The sequence below is a fragment of the Lissotriton helveticus genome, chromosome 2_1, assembly GCF_964261635.1.
Source record: "Lissotriton helveticus chromosome 2_1, aLisHel1.1, whole genome shotgun sequence".
NCBI classification, from domain to species: domain Eukaryota; kingdom Metazoa; phylum Chordata; class Amphibia; order Caudata; family Salamandridae; genus Lissotriton; species Lissotriton helveticus.
This window is the reverse complement of record NC_136059.1, coordinates 171413175-171437368: the sequence shown is the minus strand read 5'-3', so window position 1 is coordinate 171437368 and position 24194 is coordinate 171413175. Positions and strand designations below refer to the sequence as shown.

Genomic DNA, 24194 nt, shown 5'->3' with positions numbered 1-24194 from the left:
TTGGAGATGTTCACGCTAAGCACGAATATCTCCAAAAGTTAACACCTGCCCCTGAGCAGTTCTAAGCCATGTTATCCAATGGTAGGTGGATAACATGGCTAAGAGCATTAGCTCGGTAATGCATGAATATCGCTGACTTTTCAGCGATATTCATGCATTTCCGCCGATTTTTATCGCTTAGGAGATAAACCTTGATAATAGCAAGGTTCCTAAGCGATAAAAATCGCTGCAGCACAGCGATAAAATTATTGCCGCTAAGCCAACATAGCGATAATTATCGCTAGTTGTTGGTAATATGCCCCTCTGTTCTCTGATCCAAACAAGGGGTCAACCATTGTAATACTGTTCAGTCCTGAAGATGGTCTCGTCTATGAAAAAGTAGAGACCGAAACGTCCCGACCTACGCTTTTTCTTCTATTACTTTGTATTAATTTTAACTGAGAAGAAAAGTGTCTACAATTGTCACAGTGAAGGCATGTTAATCTTTATTGTTACATTCTTGTCACATTGTTTATATATTTTTGAGTACCATTTTTTGATTGAAACTACTTAAAGTGAATAGTTTTTTTAATACACCCGTTTCTGCTCCAATTTTTATGCAGGCCTTTTGTCCTGCATGTCAATTAATGTTGGTCATTGTGATTTTTGACTCAATGTATGAAGTAATTAAGTTGTTATACCAGTTATTGAAAGCTACTAATGAGAAGAGGAAATTATTCGTTTGGCCTGAAGTTCAATTGTAAAAGTAACTTAAATAGATTGTAAATCAAACCTCTCAGGCAAGGCACCATGCCTGAATGCCTTAAAGTAGGGCAGGTAACACCCATACTAAAGAAAGTCAACTCCCTCTCCTCATATCTCAACAACTACCGTCCTATATCCAACATCCCCACTCTGGTGAAACTACTAGAAAAATGTGCACAAACTCGATTATGCAACCACATTGAGAACTTCAACCTCCTAGACCAACACCAATCCAGATTCCGTCAAGGACGCAGTACAGAATCAGCCCTCAGCACTCACCCACAAAATGGATGATATATTAAAAATGCTAGACTAGATTGAATCATGTCTCTGGATACTTCTTGACTTATCCTCAGCCCTCGACACGGTTATGCATGACAACCTACTGTCTCTTCTGGAACGAAGGATGAGCCTATCTGGTACCGTTCTATAATGGTTTACCTCTTTCCTTAACAACAGAACCCAAAGAATCAAGATGAAGCAATCACTCTCTCAACCTTCCTTGGTCATCCTAGGGGTTCCAGAGGGCTCAGCACTATCACCTATTCTTTTTAATCTACTCATGGATCCCCAGGCAAACCAGCTGAACTCTGCGAACATTATGGATCACCTGTATGCAGACGATACACAACTCTATATGAAAATCTCCTCCCCAGAAGACTTAGTCTCACTCAATGCTATTCTGCATAATATTCAATGTTGGCTCACTGACAACCACCTCATGATCAACACCCAAAAATCGGAAATACTCCTCATCTTCCCTCCCAACCACACACCCAAGATAGACCTCTGGTTGAAGCACCTAACTACCTTAGACTGCTCTCCCCATATCATTGACTCTGCTAAAACCTTGGGAATCACCCTAGACAAACATTTGAAGATGCAGGGGCATATAAGTAATGCATATAAGTAATGCCACCAAAGGAGCTAATCAAAGGAGCTAATCATCAGTTGAGAATCCTTTAAGGAAACTTAAACCCTTCCTTCCACAGGCCGATTTAAAAATGGAGGTACAAGCCCTAGTGCTGCCAAGGTTGGACTACAGAAGCACCACTCTATGCGGACTTCACAAATACAAGTTGGCCCCACTGAGGGCTTCTTTTAATGCTGCGGCCGGGCTCGTTCCGGAACAAAAATAAATAACCACATTTCACCGACTCTAAAATAACTGAATTGGCAACCATATGAGGCAAGAATACAACTAAAGATCTTCTGCATGACACATAGGGCCCTTCGTCTCAAACACCCCAGCTGTTTATCACAAAAGCTAGTGCCATCTACAGGTTGCAGACACTCCTGAAGCATGAGCTAACTACTACTGAAACCACAATCCTTTCACAAAAAGAGAAACTGCTGCAGAACCTTCTCTGGTATCGTACCGAAGATCTGGAACTCCTTACCTCTAGATGTACGCCAAATTCCTTCCTTCTCCTCCTCTTTCAAAAAAGAAGCGAAAATGCTTCTAATGAACAAATTCACTTCCTAAAACATTAAATCATATGCCACTATTAGCAACTGATGTTATCTTAGATTCCACTGTCTACCTCTTTTTGTATTGAATGTCGTTTACTGAAAGTATGTTTATTACCCCTCAACCATCTAATGTTTCTGTACGTTGTAATGTAAAGAGCTCTGATACCCTCAAGGGTGATGTTCGCACTATGTAAAACTATAAATACATTTAAAAAAATTATCACATCTGAAGTGCATGGTTCTTCTCCCTTTCGCTTGCCCATAATCCCCGCATCTACCAAAGCAGGAGTGGAGGAAGCTCCTTCTCCCACATCGCAGCAAAAACCTGGAACAGCCTCTCCACGCACCGCTGGATTAACACCTCGCTTCCGGAATACTGAGGGTCCCTCAAGACCTGGCTGTTCGAATAAGCCTCCGGGACCTGCAAGCACCTGGATACCCTATCAGGTAATTAGTCATGCTTTATAAATCCTTATTGTTTGATCTGCATGAAGCACTCGTTTGTGACTCAAAACCTGGCAGATGTGGCTATGCGTAGACATTATGGTCATTTCAGTGATTTCTGATACACTAGTCTACCACACATGGCAAAAGATAGCTAAAGAAGCAGCACATTATTTGGTTGAATCACTTATAATTTTGGCCCTGCATGAGGCACATTTCAAAATAAAAATATTTATCTTTTTGTTTGTTCTTTGAAAGTTGTGTGCAGAATTATCAAGGGAAGAAGTGATGAGGGTCCTAAAGGAGCATTTTCCATTGAAGTTCCAATGGGGACATCTTGATAATCTAGAATTCAATACCCCAAGCCTGAAGACCATGACCGTTGAGGACTGGTTCAGGGATTATTTCACACAGGACATGGCCGAAAGACCGGTAACCACAGAGGGTTCACTGTAACCACCTTCCAATGCTGCAGAAGGCTACTTTAATTGGTATTAACCAATCATGTGGGCCGCATGAGTGCTTTATGCACTCTTTGTACATCTATGAGGTACCTTTGTCCATGCTCTCCTACCCCTGCCGCTATTTTCCCAGTCCTTGGAGGGCTGTCTGTCTTCCGTCAGCCCTCGAGGCCCCTGGAGGTCTTCCGTGTCCATTCATATCCTTCCCTTTAGGTCCTGCTATAGAATTTAATTCCATTTAACACAAAAATTCATCACTGAAAAATTAAACATATTCTAATATGAATTCACAAAACAGTATTGGATTTTTAATTTTTTTAATACATTTTATTTCATCTTAAGGTTTGCATTTTTATGTTTCACTTTATGCAGACATTTTGGTTTTTATCAAAATTGCTGCTAATGGGAATTCGTTTTGGCAATTGCCTTTCTTGGAAAGCCAGTCCCCTTAGTTAGCAAGGAGCAGATTTTTCGATGCCGTTTGTGCGTGCAGAGCCATGTTAGTAAGGAGTGGTTCTCAGCATCAACACAGACCTTTCTCCTCTTAAAATGCAACCTGTTGGGGAACAAAATATGAGGGTGAAACAGAAGGCGAAATACACAAGAGTTAATCATTTTTTTTACATTGTTGGAGATTTGCTCACTATAAGACACTACACCAGACCTACTTCCCTACATGGCAAGACATACAAGAATGGGTATAGAGTAAGGAACAATTTATGAGGTTGCAGGTGGCACCCCAGTAACCCTGTCTTTCTTTTGACTTAGATATTCTTTTGCCCTTTCTTTACTCTTTCCAGCTCCTCATACCAGGGCCAGCTTTAGCGTTTGGTGCACCCGGTGCAACCTTCTTTGTTTGCACCCCTACCCCAAATGACCACCTTCTTCCCAGATTCCCCCACTATCATCCTTCAATGGTGCCCCTCATCTCGCATTCGCCCCTTGCTCACATTACTTTGTTTTATAGCGCTACTCATCTAAGTGTAAACTGTCAGAGCGCCTTGCATCATAAGCATATTACGCAGAGACAATGAGTCATAACAGTGTGAATGTAAATCAATGTATAGCAAATGTTACTTAAAACAATGAGGACTAAAAGGTGCAGGAGTCACGCCATCCATACCGGTAAAGCGATACAAAAGGGGATGATGGACGGAGCGTTTGAGCAAATCAAACACTCACTCCCAGTCAACTGATCTGGGTTTAATTCATCACCATTCTTTAGCCCACTCCGCCACCCCATTTCAGACATGGCTATCTGCAAATCAGTCTGACCCTGTGCCTCATGGGAACAGTCCAACCCGAACTGCCAAGCCATGTCTTCCATGGACCGGAAACAAGCATCCTGGGACCGGTTTCGGATTCATAATCCTCATCAGCCAGGCTATCTTGAATCCAGTGGCCAAGTGAGCAAGGGACTCACGTCTGAGCATACAGGTAGGCATTATGGGCTAGATGTAGGCAATTTAGAATTACCGATTCTAAAATACTGAATTTTACCGATTCGGTATTTTAGAATCGGTAAATCTGATGTGGGTAATAATTCGGTATTTTTTACCGAATCGGTAAGATCGCCTTGAAGCCCATAGGATTCAATAGCAAATACCGATTCGGTATTTACCGAATCTGTAAAAATACCCCCCAAAGGGGGACAGGGTGTCACTTTGACACCCTGTTGCACCCCTGTAACTGGCTTGTGCGCCATGTGGCACACAGACATGCCCTTAGGGCATGTCTGTGTGCCACATGGCACAGGTGTACTGCATGTACACAAGAATTCGTAATTTACCATGCAATTGTAGTGCATGGTAAATAACGAATCCTAAAGGCCCTGTTGCAATGTTAAAAGTGCTACCTACATAGGAAAATACAGATTCGGTAATTTTACCGATCGGTAAATTTACCGAATCGGTAAAATTGACAGATTCTGTAATTTTACAGAATCGGTAATTTTACCGATTTGGTAAAATTACCGATTCGGTAAAATGACCGAATCTGTATGTTTTCAGTGCCCCTACATACCAATGTCAAAATACCGGTCGGAAACGGCCGAAAATCTGTATTTTTGGCCGATTCCGAACGGTATTTTGACATCTACATCTGGCCCCTAATGTTACGAGTTCTTGGTCCAGAAACACAAAAAGGCAGATTTTCTAAATTTGTACGATGTGCAGCACTCAAAGTTGCTGTGCAAAGTCTTGTGAAATGGAGAGAGCACAACAGAACCATGTCTACTAAGATATGGTGCTGTTGCTCTCTCCTCTAATGCTGGTGTGCCTTAGCCTGCCTTGTGCCAGTTCTCAAGTGCAAGGATACGTACTGGATGTCAAGCATAGGTTTATACTGAAAGTGTATACTTCAGTGCAAGATTCTATGCTTTTACAAAGTTGGTAGGTTTGGCAAAACAAAATTTTTCCTACAAATTTTCTCCTCTCGAGGAGGTATAGCTTTTTTTAATGGAAATCCCTTTTGGCCAAAGTTAGCACATAGAAATTTGCATCAAACTCCACTTAGAAACGCCCAAAAATCCAATTGGCCCCTGAAGTCAACTCTTTCTGATGCGGCAGTTCTTGTCCCAAGGAGCATACTATTAGACAATAAGACCAAATTTAGATTTTTAAAGAGGGCTACCTATGGAGGACAAATGTACCTATAAATTAAATTAGGCGCAACAGTTGATATATTTGTAGGTAGTGATCAGTTTCACTACCTGGCAAGGACACAAAAGATGTCAGGAACAGCAGCACACATTCTGCAAAGTTCTGACACATAGCCCTCCACTTCCAATACAAAATGCATGCATTCATTACCTGATTGTGCCCCCAAAGTGTGAAACTCTTCACTGTCCATTTGTGGTATTCTTTGCTCCTCTTTCAAAAATGAGCTACACAACCTGCTTTTTAGCTTCCACTCTCCATCCTCCTCTCTGTAGCTTCAAACCTATGCTACTGAGTACCTTTCACTTCCCTTTACTATTATTATTATTATTATTATTATTATTATTATTATTATTATTATTATTATTATTATGATTATTATTATTATCATCCAAGCAGGATTCATGTGACACCAACCCAAGAAAATTAGGGCTAGGTAAGTCTGCATTTTTGCAGACGTTAGTTTTTGGCAAAAACAGCAGTTTTCTCCCAAAACTAACGTCTGCTTAAATGCTGGGGCAGCCTTGTAAATATCGCGATGTGCACACCAGCGATATTTGCAAGGTTGTACTGCCCAGTGACGCCCACTTTGTATCTCATTAGAGATGCAAAGGGAGGCATTGGGTAAAAGGGTGCTAACATGCGCTAATGCATGTTAGCACCCACTTGTAAATAAGGCGAACAGATTATCTCCGCTTTTTTGGCTTTTAAAGCCAAAAAAGTGGAGATAATGCCCTTGTTAATATGCCCCTCTGTAAGGGAGAGATGGAGTTAGAGAACAACCTACCTGTTCTTAGTCTGTTGAGAATTATTAGCAAAATATTGCACACCAATCTATAAAGTAGTGGTCTCTTAGATTGTGTTCTGTTAGTTATGGATAATTCTGTCAAAAGCCAGCAAATCAATCAATTAATCAGTGGTCAGGAATCAATGATGATCAAGAATGTGTAATGCATCGCTTATGATTTTCAGAATATCTCTTCCAGGGGCACAGCAAGCTCTGACAAAGTTTTTATTGATGGTTGGTATTGATGTCTTTTTCAGTTGCTTGTTCACTGAGCTCCCGAGAGGGTATGAGCGAAAGGGGAGGCGAGGGACTGATCAGAAAATATAAAGGGGTACATATTAGCAGATTGTTTTTAAATAAGAGAGTCTTGACATGTCTTCCTGCATTTGGTCCAATACAGCAGTAAATTCATATGCAGATCTTTTGTTAGGCTAGCTGGTTTAGAATCTAAGGAACAAATTAATGGTTTGAGTTTGGAAATAGTTTTTCAAAGATCAGACCAATTGTTTGGTGATTTTCTTTACAAGGTAGAAGTGGCATTATTAAAAGATTGACTATGGGATGATTCAATATTTTAGAATTAGTTTGAGAAACAGAGAGCAAATTCCTTACATTTATTTTTTGCGTCCTCGCAGTGACAAAGGTGGTGGTATTAATGGCAGGTTTGATGATGTCAAATCATTCCTGGGATGATTCCGCAAAATCAATTTGGGATTTGATTTATGTGAATTTAGCATTGTAAATATGCTTATTATAACACCTTATAACCTAGAGAAGATTCTGAAGATTGGCTGATGACATCTAATGTGTATCAGTTGTTAAGAATATTTCTTCCTCGTTTAGAATACCAAATGTATTTAATGGTAAATATTTTTCCTTCAAAGGGGCATATTCCTCTATGATTTCAGCTATAGTATTATGACATTTCTAAAAACATCACCGACCTCACAGTTATCCGGAGGATTAAAAACTGAAGAAGATACCAAAGTCGAGGTTGATGAGATTAAGATTTGTCATGTCAGATTAAACAATGACACAGACTGTTGGTCTGTTGCAACAATGGAGAATGACGTCAAGAAGTGTATTTGTGCTTGATCTGACCAATCTACTGAAATTGAGTTCTCTGTCAGTAAAGAGTACAGAGAACTAATGTAGCACTTTGATGTGGGTAGGATTAAAAAAACTTTAAATGAGTTTATCTGAAGCTCGTCCTCTGAGGAGAGCTGGACTGCGAGCCAAAACCGCCCCTTGTGGAAATGTTGACCCTGCCACACATTTCACTGCACACGTGAGCCTGACCCTCTCTCATATGTGAAGGGTGAGGGTTGTGCCCTGATATTTCAGAACCAGCTGATTTCCCTATACATGTGATGTTCACCGCCCCCTGGCAGAATATCTCACTGGTTTGGTATTCGCCAGTACATGAGCACATTCATGTCCCTGGCCAGAGGGCACCCTGTATTTATGGGACATAGACCATCTGTTTACACCAGAGATTCTAATGTACCCTGCACCAACAAGTATCTCAGCATCAACTATACGAGTAGTGCACACAAACCAGACTCCTCTCCTAAGCCGTTTTATTACTCTTCCTGTGTAGGCTGAATAACATATGGTGAATAAATGATCCCACCAGGGAAACATCCTTTACAACGCAACTTTTACCATGCAGTGCCTTTATGACGCAACTATTACAACGCATGTCATTACAACGCATTGTGCTGGGGGCGCTCTAGGATAGGGAATGGATTTAATTTACTATCCAACACCTTCCCTACTATCCACAGGGACTGGAGTTGGAATAGTAAATTAAACTATTCACTATCCAGCACCCCTAAGCGCTATGCGTTGTAACAGCATGCATTGTAAAAACTGCGATGTAAAGGCATGCGTGGGAAAAGCATGCGTTGTAATGTCATACATCCGTTCCACCATCATCTCTAGGGTCTGTAGACGTCTGTGTTCACCAAGCGAGATTCTTGGAAAATAGACAAATGTATTCTCTTAGGCTGCAGGTATAAGTTAATTTTCTGTATTTAGCTGCTCCTGCCAAACTAACTCATTTTGATAAATTTCCATGGAGTTGTGTCAGTGGGCTCACAGACCATTCTGTGTTCCGTATCACACAGTACTCAGGAAGACTGCTGTGGCCTTGGCAAAGCAAATTCATATTTGAATATTAACTAATGATATTACTTCCCTGGTCGTGGAACACGTTTATCCCGCCCATGAAACCCCAACCTACGAGCAGCTAAACCAGAGTTGAATTCAGTAGAGAATAAGTAATGGTCTAGAAATCAGAACCAACAGCCTCGTAAATGTTACGCTCATGCTCAGAGATGCTCCTCGTGCCTGTATCATTCAATCATATTGGGCATTTTCAATCTCAGCTAATTCTCTTTAGATAGACAGTGCTTTCAATTATATGACATGGTCTGAGCCCACAGGGATACTATACTTTGATATCTCTGAGCTCACATATGACAGAGCGTAACTCAAGTCTAGGTGTTCCTCCTGACTTTGCTGTGACTTAGGTGCCAGATTGCGGGTCCTTTAAAACATACTCAGCATCATCTAGATCATTTCACCCCACCATATCATCTCATTGTGGGTTGGTCCTTCTTCAGGTGTGAGTTCTCAAGGGCAGCCAACCATTCAGCTAATCTGCTACCACAGCCGCCATGTAGCAGAGGAGGGATGTCCTACTTTAAAGGACCTTGAGCTCTGCGGGAAAGAGTAGCATATAGTTGATGCAGTTGGTATGCCTTTTTCTTTTCATTTCCAATGAGATTTGCATTCATTGTGTACAGCTAAGGTGTAGTTGGAAAACGTGTACTGCGGTGATCTCATATGCTAATAGGATCAGATATCTTGCAGCTTGTAGTATATTATCTATTCCCTTGTAATTTAGTAACGTTGCTATTATTTGTTGTGGGCAAAACCCTGGTTGGGAAGTAAGCCCCTGGGGTCCTGGGTGCTTCTCTACAAAAAAATTATGACAGACCTTAAAGCAGTGGTCTTCAAATTCTTTTAAGGCTCAGATTCCCGAATTGCAAAAAAAAATTCCTCAGACCCCTCAGAATAGAAACTTTTTTTCACAATTATTCTTTAAAGATGCCAGCTCTCAAAGTATTTAACAATTCAAACATTCACTTCTGGTCTGTTATCCCATTTAAAAATACAATTAAATACTTGACTACCAAATGGCTATGGGCAGCCTGGTCTTCCTAAAGTGCAAAAGAATCCAGTGGGTGATCCTTTATCAGAAATGGGGGAAGATCTAGGGATTTTGAGGATTATTTGGAGTCCCTTCCCTTTCAACACCTGCTCCCCAGCCAGTACTTATTGACAAAAGATGTTACCGATGGCCCAGTGGTGCACAACCTTGCAGTTTTTTTCCACTAAAAACAAAGCATAGTATCAGCAAGAAGCTTGTCTTGGCCATTGTTTGGCGCTCTCCCCCCATTGAACTAATCAAGACCCTCCTTTGGGCTCCCCTGGAGGCCCACCTCTCAGTTTGGAAAGTTCTTTCTTACAAAGTTACAATTGTTGTTGGCCAGTATTCACAAATAGTTACATGGTTGGTCCTTCTGCTTTTTCTGGCATGCCCACTAAGGGACTCATTTATGAAGTGTTGCATCGCTGCCTGAAAACAGCGATACAAAATGTTTCAGTGCGCCGTCCTTGCGAGACCATGGATGTGCCGTATTTACTGTATGGCACTCCATGTAGCAAGGATTTATAGATACATCAGTATTTCAGACGTATCTGTAGGCTCAGTAATGACGCATTGCCACCAGCGTAGCTAGGGGGGTGCGGGGAGTCCAGACCCGGCCGCGTTTAAAAGTGCAAAGCTGCGTGGAATGTGCACACCTGACCTGCTTCTTGTTGTTTAGTAACTGCTAGTGCGCCAGTGCACCAGCGCCTGCAGTGCTTTCAAAATTGCCAAAGGTATTGCGTTTGTGTGTGGGACTGGCAGAGCGCTACAATGAGACAGAAATTCACCGGACATGCGCCTCAGATGATTAATCACCACGTTCATGACGTTGTGATACCGGCGCCACTTGTCACAGTCGGCGCGCTGCTAGTTTAAATAAATCACGGCGCAGCAGGCACTGACTGATCTCAGGGCCGGACTGGGAACCAAAACCGGCCCTGGCAAAGTGCTCGGCCGGCCCCCCCGCCCCCCGGGCGGGAGGGGGGCGGGCGCTTTGCCAGGGCCGCTTTTCAGCCGATTTTGTTACGGGGCCGATTTTGCAGCTATGCTGCAAAAACGGCTCTGCAACAAAAACGGCCCCCAGGGCCCAAAACCGGCCCCCACCCTTGTGGCCGACCGGGGGATTGCCCGGTGCCCACAACGGCCAGTTCGGGCCTGACTGATCTTATCACTGCGCATGGTGGTGTTAAAATTGCTCTCTTCTCTGTGCGCTCGTGTGATTTCTAAAGCGCAGCACTTCCAGGTAGAGGAAAGTGCCGCGCATTGCTTTTATAATATAAATCTATAAGGTGGCAGGGCAAGGGCGGCTCATTCCCACATTTTCCGTGCTTTCCCCGAAGGCTGGCTGGTGTGACAGCTTCTCTCTCTCTCTACGGGAGGGTCGGGCCGGTGCACGGACAAAGGATTGAGGAGACGCAGCTGCTGCTACTCGTCTCTGCAGGGGCACATAATTACCAAATGCATTAATTGGTCTTCGGAACCTAAGCTTTCTAATGCAAAAGAAGCTATTTAAAATAAACTAGCGCCAAACCAACTTTTTGTAAAAGTTCCTGGGTGTTATCAGGTCCTCCTTCCGTTGTCCCAGGCTGCAACAGGATGTTTCAATTTTCTGCCCGCCAGCCGGGTCCCAAGGCACCGAGGAATGAATTGCTGTTCCTCTGCAGCCGGTGTCCGAGAATCGATCATCACCTGTTCACCTCATGACCTCGACACTATCCTGTTGCTGTGCCCTGCCCAGGCAGTCAGAGCCAGGTGCGGTGGGTGACATTTGAAAGTGGTGGGGCGCAAAGTGATTTGCATACAGCACCGTAGCCCGAACCCCAAAAGGCGGGTTTGGGGGGATAACCCCCCCCAAGAAAATTTTGAAAAAAAAGAAGAAAAATCGTGCATTTTCAAGCAAATTTGAGAAAGCAGGAAGGTTAATAAAGCAATTGTGAAAGTGCAATTATTACATTAATAGATGGCATAACATAGGTAGCTGCTTATTCAGTATAACCACAGAGCTTCATACATTTCGTCCTATTACGCTCAGGTGCTGAATTCAGACTATAAGACTTTCATGAAAATCTCAGCTCTAAGAGTAGAAGAAGTTGCACGCAGTTGGGAAACAGCCTTCACAAAGCTTTGGGAAAATGAGAGGCAATTACTTTAAAGCAAACTGAAAGCAATGCATCAAGTAGTAACTTAAAGCAATGCATCCAGCAAAACAGTACCTGCAGTCAACCATACAAAAGTAAACTAAAGCAAGTGTGAACCTGTGAACCTTCACTTTGAAAGCAGGGTGCTAGTCAACAAGCCAGTCACATACATTTAAACTGAAGAAGAGTACACCTCAGCATGCAGGCACCAACATAAAAGCACCAAGCAAGTCAAACAGTTTAATGAAAGAAAAATGAAAGCAATACATCCAGCAAACTAGACAGTGACTCAAAAGTAAACTGAAGCAAGTGCACACTGAAAGGAATGTACAGTCATAAGTCAGACATTCACATAAAAGCAACTTACCAAGACACCCAATCAATTACATGGGAAAAAACTTGAGCCAATGCACCCAGAAAACCAGACCAGCACACCAAAGCATCCCACCCCTGATAGGATGGCAGCTGTGCTCTTAGGGTCACCCCTCAGTTTTTTGGCAGGGTTGAGAACCCCTCAGTTTTATGCCCTGTGCGCCTGAAGGGGAGACAGGCAAAAGGGGTCATAATGGGACATCTGGCACATCCACTTTGTAATCGAGGTCACTGACCCAGCTCAAGACTGAGTTACAGGCTGATCTTAAATCTTTAAACAACCACAAGGGTCACCAGCTAGTTGGTTCTTGAGCCAAAAGAGTCCTCAGCTCACTCTTTACATCGCGCCTGAGATGACATGACAATGTCCAATAATCCGGAGCAACTGTGGGGACTGGTCTGGGTCTGACTTGGTACGAGCAGGATACAAAAAGTAACGGGTAGGTGGTAATCCACTTCAAGTGAAGGAGCTGTAAGGAACCTAAGCGCACTGGTGTTGATACCACTAACAGGGCAGCTCTGGCTTTCTCAGGGTGGGTATCAGCTGTGTGATGAAACCAGCATGTGAAGCAGTTACCTCAAACAAACTAAAACCAATGCACTCATCAAGACAAGGAGTTACATGAAATCACATAGAAAACCACCATCAAGCCAGGTAGTCACCTAAAGGCAAATTGAAGTGACTGCACACTATGGGAAGTGCACTTCACCAGCCAGCCTATTACACTAAAGGAAAATAAAAGCAATGCTCCCAGTCTGCTAATTAGCTTCCGCAACCCATGGATGGGTGGGGTTGGGAATGGGCGTAAAGTGCCTTTTACTTCAACTATATCACTTCTGTAAATACAACACAATTTCCAGTAAAACCAATAGCATTAACATCACTACAATATGGAGAGGAAAACAGATGATCAGTAACAGTAAACACATTGACTGATCAGGCAATGTGCCTTTACGGGCAGGGAATGAACCCTTGGTAATGTAATGTGTACTCTGTTTTCATGCTGGTTTCATACCCTTTCTGCTAGATACAGGAATCAGAGACTGGCTGATTGTATAGCAGTCGTGAACATGTAAATGACTCTACCATAACTCCACTGGATGGAAAACATGCTGATTTCTTAAATTGCTAGTCCCTCGCCGTTGATTGCTAGACTAGTGTGTTACATCTTCTAATTTGTGTATATGCATAGCCATGGACCAGAAAGGGATGACAGTTTGGAGCAATATGCACTTCAGTAAGAAGTTGAATATGAACAATATGAAAGTTATGTCAAGTATATCCTAAAAAACCATTGCAGAATGGATCTGCGAAGGTGTCTCTAAATTCCCCTTTATGTATCCCTTGTCTTTTGACAATTAGATATGCCTTGTCAATCGCTGCATCATTCATGCATCCAAAAGCATGTGGAGATCTAAATTCAAATTGAATTGCCAAAATTAAATAATAGGACACTTGCTGTCATAGCCATCATCTTTTGCCCAATCTCCATTGCTCCATCCTCAGCAAGACCAATACGTCACTAATCAATTATGTAGGAATCACAACCTGTAGTAAATACAATATCTAACATGACAAAATTGATATAAATGATAAACCTGGCCGGTCTGCATGCCACATTGAAAGGTATGCTATCATCAACTCACTTCATAAATCAAAGGCAGATACTGCCCTTAATATGCATCCCTGGGTATTCAAGAAACCTGCAATACAGCAGTGCCTGTAGTGAGGGAAATGTTTGTGTTTCATCACTATTCTGAGCATACACAGATCTAGACCCACCTCACACCACAAATTGGGCCCTCCTACTACCTCTTACCTCAGGTCACACACGCCCAACACCACGGCAGAGCATGCATCATGATCATAAAAGTATCATATATGGGCCTAGAGTTGCAGCACATTGAACTCGACACCACAATCATAGCACCATTTTCTGATTGAGAATTTCATATTGCTGGCATGGAAGAGTTAAAAACAAAATCTATTACGAGTCTGCTATGGAATTAGAAAGCCATGTTCCCTTGTTGTGTGTAAATGCGTCTGATTCCTCGCCCTCTTTATTTCCAAGAAGGCTCCTAATGTAGTCACACCCACAAGGGCCATTAAGCTACAGACTTTGTTTATTTACCATATGCTGCTAAGCGTAAATCTAAGGCCTCCTAAGCTTAATTAAGTTGTAATGTCTCAGACCTGGCGTTTCAATTCTTTGTGGGAAAATGCCTAAGAGTTGGCCAGCAGAATAAACCGATAGGAAATGAAAGAAGCATTCCAGGGTAAGCAGTGTGTTTATGTTTCAAAAATATCATGCATTAACCACAGTTAAATCTAGAGACGGAAAGCGCTACATATTTCAAGGAGCGAGCCTGTGCAAAGGGGGTCTGTCTGTCTGATATCCCGTGGATCTTTGGCGGTGCAACCTAAACGCCGCACTGAAAAAAAAGAAGGGTGAAACACTGATACTTTGCGCGATCGTGCTCTACCCAGGAGACAAATGGATGAAATATAATATATATGTAAGAATGGCGTTTTAAAATATGTAACTTTTGAGTCGAAGCACTTCACAATGTTGAAAGATAGCAGCCCCTAAGGAATAATGACGACACACACACTAGAATAGTCATGCAGTTAGCCCTTTACAGTTTAGGCTTGGGCATTTGGGGAGCCTGAAGAGTCCAGTGACATAGGTTTACGTACGCAAATGTGTTTCTGTTGTGCAGACCTAGCTGGAAAGCATGGGAGTGTTGTAAAACATTCACCTTGGAATCAGATCTGCTCGGGCATATACTTTCTAGAAAAGAGGTGTGGTCACTGACACTGAATCCTGCTGGACTAGTGAGACATATGAGAGGGTAGGGGAAGAGGTCTCAGTACATTAACAGGGCTCTTGTGCTCTTGAGCAGATCAATATATGCTCAGAAAGAAGAGCTTCTGGTAAGCAAGCCATTCCAGAGCGTACTGCCCTCATTAAAGATTCTACGGCTTCCTATCGAGGGCAGCTGTAAAGCATAAGGCCAGGGAAGACTTTTATTTGCTGGGGTAGTAATCTTATGCTATGAGGGAAGATACACTTGTGGGCAGCGTAGGAGAGGGCTCCATGTTTTTCACTGTGGAGTAGAGTTAAGCAGATTCTGATTTTTAATATAGGCTTCTACCTACAAGAAACCTTATCGTGTGTTTTATGCTGTGCTTTCAATGCCAAGAGCTATCAAGAACCATGGCGCCATCACTACCTTCTTGATGTCTTTCACGTGCCTATGGCCTTAGTAGAGCTTAAGGGCGGTCCGAGCTTGAGGGAGGAAGGGATGGAAGATGCAGGTGTGTGCGGAGTGGTTTTCTGTTCTGGTAAGCCTCATGGTCTGGCAGACTCTGAGGAAGCCCTAAGAGGGAGAAATGAGGGCCCACCTCATTCTGGGATAAGATTTGTGATAGTGCTGCAGATGTGATTGGAGTGTATCTCTTATAATCCCAGTGTGAACCTCTCAGAAAGAGCGGAGAAGACAGGCTGCCATTAAAAGGAACTCACTGATTGCTGGGAAACATCAAAAGTAAACAGCTACTTATTATACTAAGCTGTTAAAGGGGTAAATGTATATTATGGGTGAGAAAAGAGCCTCAGACCCCAACGAGAATAAACTAAAGTCCTAATCATATTATGCAGCACAAAGGATGTAAAGTATTCACAAATACTGTCACTGATACCGTAAATGATACCCAGATTTTATCTGACAACTCAAAATGGCCTACTCACTCTTAGGTTAAGTGAGCATAAAATTCTCAACATTAAGAAAGGCAAGTAACAGATTTGATGCAACATTAGATTAACAACATGGTGCCTGGCTTTTAAAAAGCGTTTTCCCCGACACTGATATTACCCATGCCGTGACCGAAAGAAGGGCAGAATGTATTGTGCCTGGATTGGAAGCTACAATTGGTAGAGAAGAGAGACAGCTGAAAAGTACAACGTGGGACAAATTAAAAGACCTGAACCAAAGTAAAAAGGTGGGAAGGAAGCCTCTCAGTATTACCTCCAAAACACAGTAGAAGCTAGCCCCCAGCAGATGAAAGGGAACGGACTTCTGTGGGAAAAATTAATTAAGACTACAGTGGTACTAACTTTTTGACCGAGTCAGGGATGGGAGAGGTCGAGGAACATATTAAAAGTATTATAGCAACAGAAAATGTATCCCTAAAAGGTAGTGAAAATGCAAATTCACACGCCAGTGTTAAACCAGAGCAAAAAATAAAGCAAGCTCGGCAGTGCATAAGATGGCTTAACATTAACAACCAAGAAAGGTGCAGTACTGCTGAGGTATGGAGCAGACCACTGCTGGCTCGGGGAGGACTGACTTTAGGGACTCTCTTCACCACAGGAGGAGTTTGTTCACTGTGGTTTTCCGCAGATCCGCGGTAAACCACCGAAGGAACTCAAGTGGTTGCACATGTTTGCAGTGTTTAGTACAGAGTTGGCATCTACGGAAGGCTGCCCTCCAATCATGGCCTGCTATCATGGCAGCGTCCCTCCGCCTAAAATCTGGAATTTAAAAACAATATTCGATTCCTCAAAACTTCAATTCATTCAATGGCAAAATAAAATAACTTTAGGTTGCTGCATGAACATAACACCTAATCCTGCACGTGAAAAAACGTGAGTTTTTACAATCTTTGGGCGAGAGGTACAGAATAAATTAAACTTTTAATAAGCACCTTGTAGAGCGCGACTGATGGTTCCTGACAAAAGGAGTGAGGCCTTGCCTCAGCCGGATTAGCGCTTAAATTATGCATGACACAAAGTGAGATCTGTGTCTGACTGCCAGGTGTGCTTTGTACCGTTCTGGCACTTTCCTGGGATTCTGCGGCGCTGTTCTTTGCAAACGTCATCATTAGGAAGTTAACTGCCAAAGACATGAATAACAAAGGAAGCTCCAAACTAGAGAAAGAAATGACGCTCATTAAGGAGCGAAGCATTGAAGGCGCTCCATGGGAAGGACACGACCTCTCCCGTGAAAATGTTCATAATGATGAATATAATGGAGAAAGACTCAATGAATATCGCCTGCACCAGAAACACGTAATGGACGGTGGAATGGGGCGGGGGTGGGGCAGGTAAATACAAAACCAGCGTCCATCCACTGCTGAATCCGACCCAAGGCTTGATTCGGAAGCGGTCATAGAAAACATTCCAGGAATGTAAAAGAAAAGCTGACGCTGTTCATATGTGAACTTCAACCTTGATAATGACACTTACCGGAGGCGAGCGCAGAGCCAGTCCCAGACCCCGAACGTTGAGTGGAGACATCGCTCCCGGGCCCTTGAGCTGCAGGCGCACTGGCATCCGTACCCCGCCCACCCAGGCACCTACACGAATGCCGAGCCACCCCCAAGAGCGGCATCCAATGGCAGCGGGATGCTGCGCCGGTGGACCAGCCAATCCTGGCACTTCAGCGCTAGGAGGGCACATTTGCTGCTCGCCCTGTCGGCTGTTGAAAACCCGGGCTGTGGCAAGAAACAAGCACCCCTGGGTCCCGCTGGGGAACTTACAGTGCGCATGCTTGAGAAAGTTGTCAACTTTCTCAAGAATGTGCACTGTAAGTTCCCCAGCGGGACGGTCTGCTGCAGCCTGAGTGTGGACTGTCACTCAAGCTGCAGCAGGCCACGCCCCCCTGCGCAATTCCCGCCGGCGGCTGATTGTTGCTTGCAATAATGCGATATTTAATTTAGAAAATACCAGGATAGGATTGCGTCCGGCAGCCGCGATGCGGGTCCATGGTGGCTGGCGGGGCTACGCCCCTATGCCCCAATGGACGCACCGCTGCTGGTCAGAGCCCAACTAGTGCCCCGGACTCACCATGCAAGCGTGAGTCTCGTAGTGAGAGCAGGTGGTACAGATTGAGGATACAGTGCGGGACGCTCGCTGTCGGACTCCTAACCAAGAGGCAGGCTAACGATCTTGCTGTGACATGCAGGCAACTCCTCTCAGTGGATCATTCTATCAAGAGACCACACCAGGTAAGTCAGTTATTAATTTAATAATCCGCTCCTGAAATTCAATATGTTTATTAAGAAAATGGCGAGGGGGCTCCAGTACAGCATAGCGCCTCGTAAATGGGTACACTAAAGTTGTCTGTTCTGTAAATGCACTGCAGGCCATCTCCGAGTTGTGTCTGTACTAATAAATCATCAAAACTGCTAGTTTAGTTAAAGGGTTTAATATCTTTGCTTGACAGTGTTACTACAAGCAGCATGAGACTTGCTTGGTCACAGATAAGGCAGATGATTAATTTCCGTGCTGGAGAGCTGTCTGTGTTAGTCTTTTGGCTCATGGCTGTTTTCACTCACTATTAAGTAGAGCATAGAGTTTATATGCATACTGCAAATAAAGTTACCAGCATATTGTATTGTAATGAACTGTGTTATATGTAGATAGCTCAGTGGGTTAATTCTTTTGTCACAGAGAACCCTTTGATTTTTGTGGTTCAGCCACACCTGAAGCGGAGGTTGGGGTGGTGGGTGCTGATTATTTAAAAATGAAATAATTGCTTTAAAAGCACATGCTACTGAGTTGGAATTTCTTATTGCTCAAATCAGTGTGATTTCCGAAATGTGTCTGTTTTCATGGACTTCATTGCATAATTTTGGCCGCAAGAAAGTGTAGCTCTACCTGTCATACATTTACTTGTTAAATGTCTTTCGTTTCGTAAATCCACTGAATCTATGTAATTTCACCCATAAGCAATCTGAAACATTAGCAGCTATGCTCAAATGAGTGTAATTTCTGACATTTGTATGATTCCATCGTCTTCACTGCTTCATTTTTCTTGCGGGAAAGTGTCACTCATAGTCGTTGGAATGTCACTCATAATTACACAGAAGTTATGAAAATGTCACTCATAGCAATCTGAAACCTTGGCAGCTATGAGGAGTGACACTTTCTCACGGGCAAAATCACTCAATAAAGATGAAGGAAACCTATAAATACCAGAAACAGGTCCAAAGCAGCTGATCTTTGCAGCATGCATTTTAACCCTATATGCACAATTTTATGGGGAGTCAAAACTGCTACTAGACAAGTAACTATTGAGCAGGGGCTTTTATACCCATGTCTAAGTCCGTCATCATGTCTTCCCGCTCAGCTGCAGGTGCGGCTGAACCACAAGTAAGAAAATGATCTCTGTCGCAAAAGCAATAGCCCACTGAGCGGCCTACATTAAATACAGTTCCTGATGTCCTGATGTCAAGGTACACGAGTCTCATGCAGGAACCTTTATACCCAAGCACACCACCCTGTCTCCCAGCTGAGCCGGAGGTGCGGCTGGACCAAAAGTAAGAAAATAATTGCTGTTAGCTGTAATACTACGTGTCTCTCGGACCTCTTTCAAGTGCTCGCCGTCCTTTTTCCCCAGCACCACCCCCCCAGGGGGCGGCAATCTAAGGGATAGCCCCGGGCGCCACAAGCTCTAGCTACGCCCCTGCGCATTGCTGGAGTTTATTGCAAAAGTGACGCTACTCCAGCAATGGGTCATTACACACGGGCCAGTCCCATGTTAAAGGCGCCTGTGTCAGTCTTACACCTGCTGTGAGGCAGGCGTAAGATTTTGACGCAGTGGCATCCTAGAATTGGCATAGTCAAATCCCATAGATTTCACTGCACCCCTTCAATAACCCTTTTTTACAGGAAAACGCCCACCCAAGTATAATGTAGCGGAGGGCTTTACAAAGTGATGCATTAGCTTAGATGTGTCCCTTTGTAAATATGGCACAATGTGGCACACTTTTTACGCCGTCACAGTGTCACAAAATGTGACACAACGGTGACGCAAAGGGCTCATAAATAAGCCCCTATATGTAAGTTACTCCTTCCCTCTCTACCTTAAGTGTCCTCAGTCCTTATTTCGATGTAGTGTATTCTGTCTTGAAGTTCTAGTTACTGATTCTTCAATTCAGTATATTTAGGATCAATCATAGATACTTTGGTTTCCATCGTGGTCCCTTTGTCCACTAGTTTGTGACAGTCTGCTTTAAATTCACATTAATGTCTACGGTGTCTATCTTAATCTCCACGGCCATCCACTCTTTTGGGATAGTTTTTATGATGTTGCCCAACTTGTCATTGATATCTACTTGCTTAGGCTCATTAATGCATGCTGGCACATTACAGCATATGCCTCTTCCTTTAAATTGTCAGCAAACTTCCTTGTCAGAGGAAAGGATAAAGGGGCGTGTATGGGCTTAGCCCGCAGGGCTTTGTATAGATCCAAGGTGCTGTAATAAGGGCAGTCACTGTAGATCGGGTGTACACACTGCTATGCTTCAAAGCAGCCTGGATGGTCTGAAAGGAAGCTAGAGTGACACCCTCACCTGCCCTCTGTATCCTCTGAGTCACACCTGTTGCTGCTGCATCAGATATGCAGATTGTGAAGAGAGATGAGGCCTCATTTGTCCTCAGAATTGTGGGAATCCATTGTTAGCCCCACCTGTGTGGGGCTCTATCCAGGGCTGCTTCTAAGAACACTAGAGATCAGAGCTTTCACAACATTTATCCTGGAAAATCTTGACCAAGTGTTGAATCAGAAAATAAGTTGACTACAATGCAGGGGATGGCCATGTCTAACAATTTTTAGAGGCTGGCTCACCTTGTTAGATACAGCGCCATGAAACCGTCTGGTGTAAATGCGCTATACAAATGATTTTAACATAACATAACACTCATTTCAATGCATAGAAAGCCTCTTTTGCTTCTCCTGGGGGTAGCAGTGGTATCTGTTATAAAGACTCAAGGGCTTACCCCTGTAAGTTCAGCTACTCCATGTTGTGAGGGTAGTTTGTGTGCGCTGCTTAGTGCCTGGAATGTGAACCCCTCATGCTGGAACAACACAAGCTTGTGCTGTCAAAGCAGAGAAGTCCATTTTTACAGCAACTCTGCTTGGCAGCTGTCTTCCAGCTCAGGAAGATTCCATAGTGCCTAACCTCTAGTCAACTACAACTTCAAGGTAGACAACAGGTATTGAGCCTACCATACCATAAACTGGCTGCCACCACACCTCAATCGGTGCAATGCCACAGCGATGCAATGCGTCGAAGGGGCAAGCTTCGTTCCTTTAAATATGGCCTTGTCTCAGCCGGGGACACCCACAGCCCAGAGGTGTGGATTTGCACATTCACAACCAATCTCATTCTGCAGCACATCAGCAGGTGCACCTCTGGCATAGGTATTTTTGGCTCTGTGTTGTGATCATCCGTTGAGGTTTGTCAGATGATTCCAGGCAGGATTGCGTCAATGAAAGAAGCTGGTGTAACACACATCACTATACTATACAGGTGTGCCACAACTCTGGTGGTTGACCTGAATTATTCACTGCTCCATGACCATTGAATAGATAAGGAACGCTTAGTAATAGATAGCAGTAAAACAGGATTAGACATTAATAAATATAACTATGTCTGAGATTGAGTTGGGCTTCAGCATTCTGAAATCCCTCGAGTCTAGAGATGGAATGTTTTGCATTAGACTGGTCCTAGTAATAATGGGCTCACACAATCTCTCTCAGCATGTGGCATTCATACATGGTCGTGGAGACCAGTCTACAGATATTTGGTCCCCCATAGCTACATGGTATTTCTGTTCCTGCAGCTTGCGGATTCCCCAATTGCCCGAGCATCTTTCACACATGTATGCTTAAACTTACAGAACAGCTTTAATGTTGCAGACGCCATCTTTATTTTGAACTGTAACGTTTTGCACATGCTTCAGGATATGACGATGGAATGTTGTTGCCAACTCAGTACAACAGGGTGGGGGTCTTCCTGGCATTCCTAAAAGAATAAAAATTGTATGTTGAATAGAAAAGTCATACAAAAACTGTGCAGGGTACATAATTATATTTGTATTTCTATGTAATTATCATTTGTCAAAATCATCATAAATTAAAAACAGCTGCAAATCTGATGATATCCATTTTAAGGAACACACTGGATAATATGTCGTTGACGATGGATATTTTGGCAGTCGCGCAGCCCAGCACCGTAGCCGCTGCCTGCTTTTGGTGGAGTCTTGTTGAGACTCAATAAATGCTCCTGGAAGTACCCCTCCCACTTTTAAAGTAATTTTCCGAAGTTACAGAACTCTGAGCCATCCTGTCCTTGTGCAATGGTGGGTGGTGGAAGTAGTGGTTGTCATTGGAGCTGTGTTAAAGTTTTTTTCTTATATGTACATTTTGGGAGACAAATTATTTGTGTGAATTAGTGGTTACAAAATTAACAGATATGGTCGTTACCAATGAACTAATAAAGATGCACTTGAAACAACTTAATTATAATGCTTAAAAGTGTGATTATTAATAAAGTCTAGTTATGTTACATTTTTGTGAGAGACTCCATTTTATTAGAATGGATGACGTTTTTGGTGCTCTGCTCATCTTGCTCCTGCTCATTCCCCCCTACCAATCAAAAGCCTGCTGCCACTCTTCTCTCCTCACCTCCAAAGCCCAATGAAAAGGAGCAAATACGTAATTGCAAGCTCCCATCAACAGGGGCAGCTCCTCTACTAGGGCGGAGGAACGTCACCCCACTGCTTTCTCGCAGTGCAAGAAGCAGAAACATAAAATGGTAATAACTTTCCGTTATTACTATTTTATGTTTGGTTGCGGTCAGGCTGGTGGCAGGGCTGCTCTGTGAGCAGGCAGGGCAGGGGAGGAGTGGTGTGCCAACTCCTGGGGGCGCAATGACTGTTTGGTCGGCCCTCGGGGCCACCCAACCAGTCATGGGCACTCTGATTTTCTGCATGTAGGCTGCAATGCAGCCTACATGGAGACAATGGCCTCCACCTAAGCCCCTGGATGGGCGGTGTTGTGATTGGCTTAGGGCAAGGCCCGGAGGGAACCTGGCTGCATTCTTCCTGTTCCTGCCGGAGGCAGGAGAGCAGGAGCAGGAGCTGAGAAGACGGGGGACCCGGCCATCAGAACGGTAAGTCTATTTTTTGTTGGATTAAGCTCCACCCCCACGTGACCCCCTCTCCCCATGTGAACCCTTCCCCCTACTCCCTGACCCACGAGACATGCCGGGCCTGACTGCCCACCAATTAAAAGCAAGCAGAAGTCACCTTGGGAAGAGTTAAAAGTGGAAGCTAATCAACCCCGCCCAACGGCCATCGCACGGCTTGCTGGTGTATTGTACGATAAGCTTTGAAAGCAATACAAGTAATTTCAGCTAAGACCATCCAGCAATTTAAAACAAAATCTCTGGGAAATTTTATTTTGCTGCTACTACTGCATGCCGCAATATTGGCTTTGAATTAAGTAACTGTCATGCCTTGAGATGCAACACAGAAAGGTTTGCTTTCCTCTGAAACAGCTGCGCAGCAAAAATGGGGAGATTTGGATCCCACTTGCCGTACTGAAATTATCGATCAAAGGTGATACTATGTAATCTTTACCTCTAACAGAAGAAATTTCAATCACATTGTAAAACACTACTTGACAGCCACCTGTCCCGGTGCACACAGGGGCCTATTTACAAGCCCCTAGCACCACTGGAGTATCACCTTTTTTGACGCTCCGTTGGTACAGTGCCATTTTCAATATTTAGGAGGTGGTACTAAGGCACTTAGAGTGGCTTCACAACACCCTGTAAATAATAGGCCCCTTTCCATTGCAGTCCTCTGCAGCAATGGGTGTTGCTATGGACGTTCCACCACAACACCCATTGCTTTTTGACGCTGCCACAGATTTACAAGGAGGCGTAAATCTGTGGCAGTGCCAAAAACTAATGCCATGCAAGAGCAGGCATTATAGTGGCGCACAAGGAGAAATGACTTTATTTTTCCTCGTTTTTGCTTTTTTCTATGTGTGCTGTATTCTGCAGCACACATAGAACGTTTTAAAAAGCCATTAATGATTGTTTAT

The 24194-nt window shown here is 43.6% G+C and overlaps 1 protein-coding gene across 1 annotated transcript in view; it reads right to left on the bottom strand.

The window, feature by feature from the left end:
- Positions 1-3422: 3422 nt before the first annotated feature.
- CCL27 (C-C motif chemokine ligand 27) overlaps positions 3423-24194 on the bottom strand; it is a 32645-nt gene continuing 11873 nt past the window's right edge. The window contains exons 2-3 of the mRNA XM_078677235.1: positions 21981-22107; positions 3423-3678 (exon numbers count right to left, since the gene is read on the bottom strand). Coding sequence (XP_078533361.1) covers positions 3522-3678; positions 21981-22107 — 284 coding nt within the window. The 3' untranslated portion in view covers positions 3423-3521. The remainder of the gene's footprint in view (positions 3679-21980; positions 22108-24194) is intronic.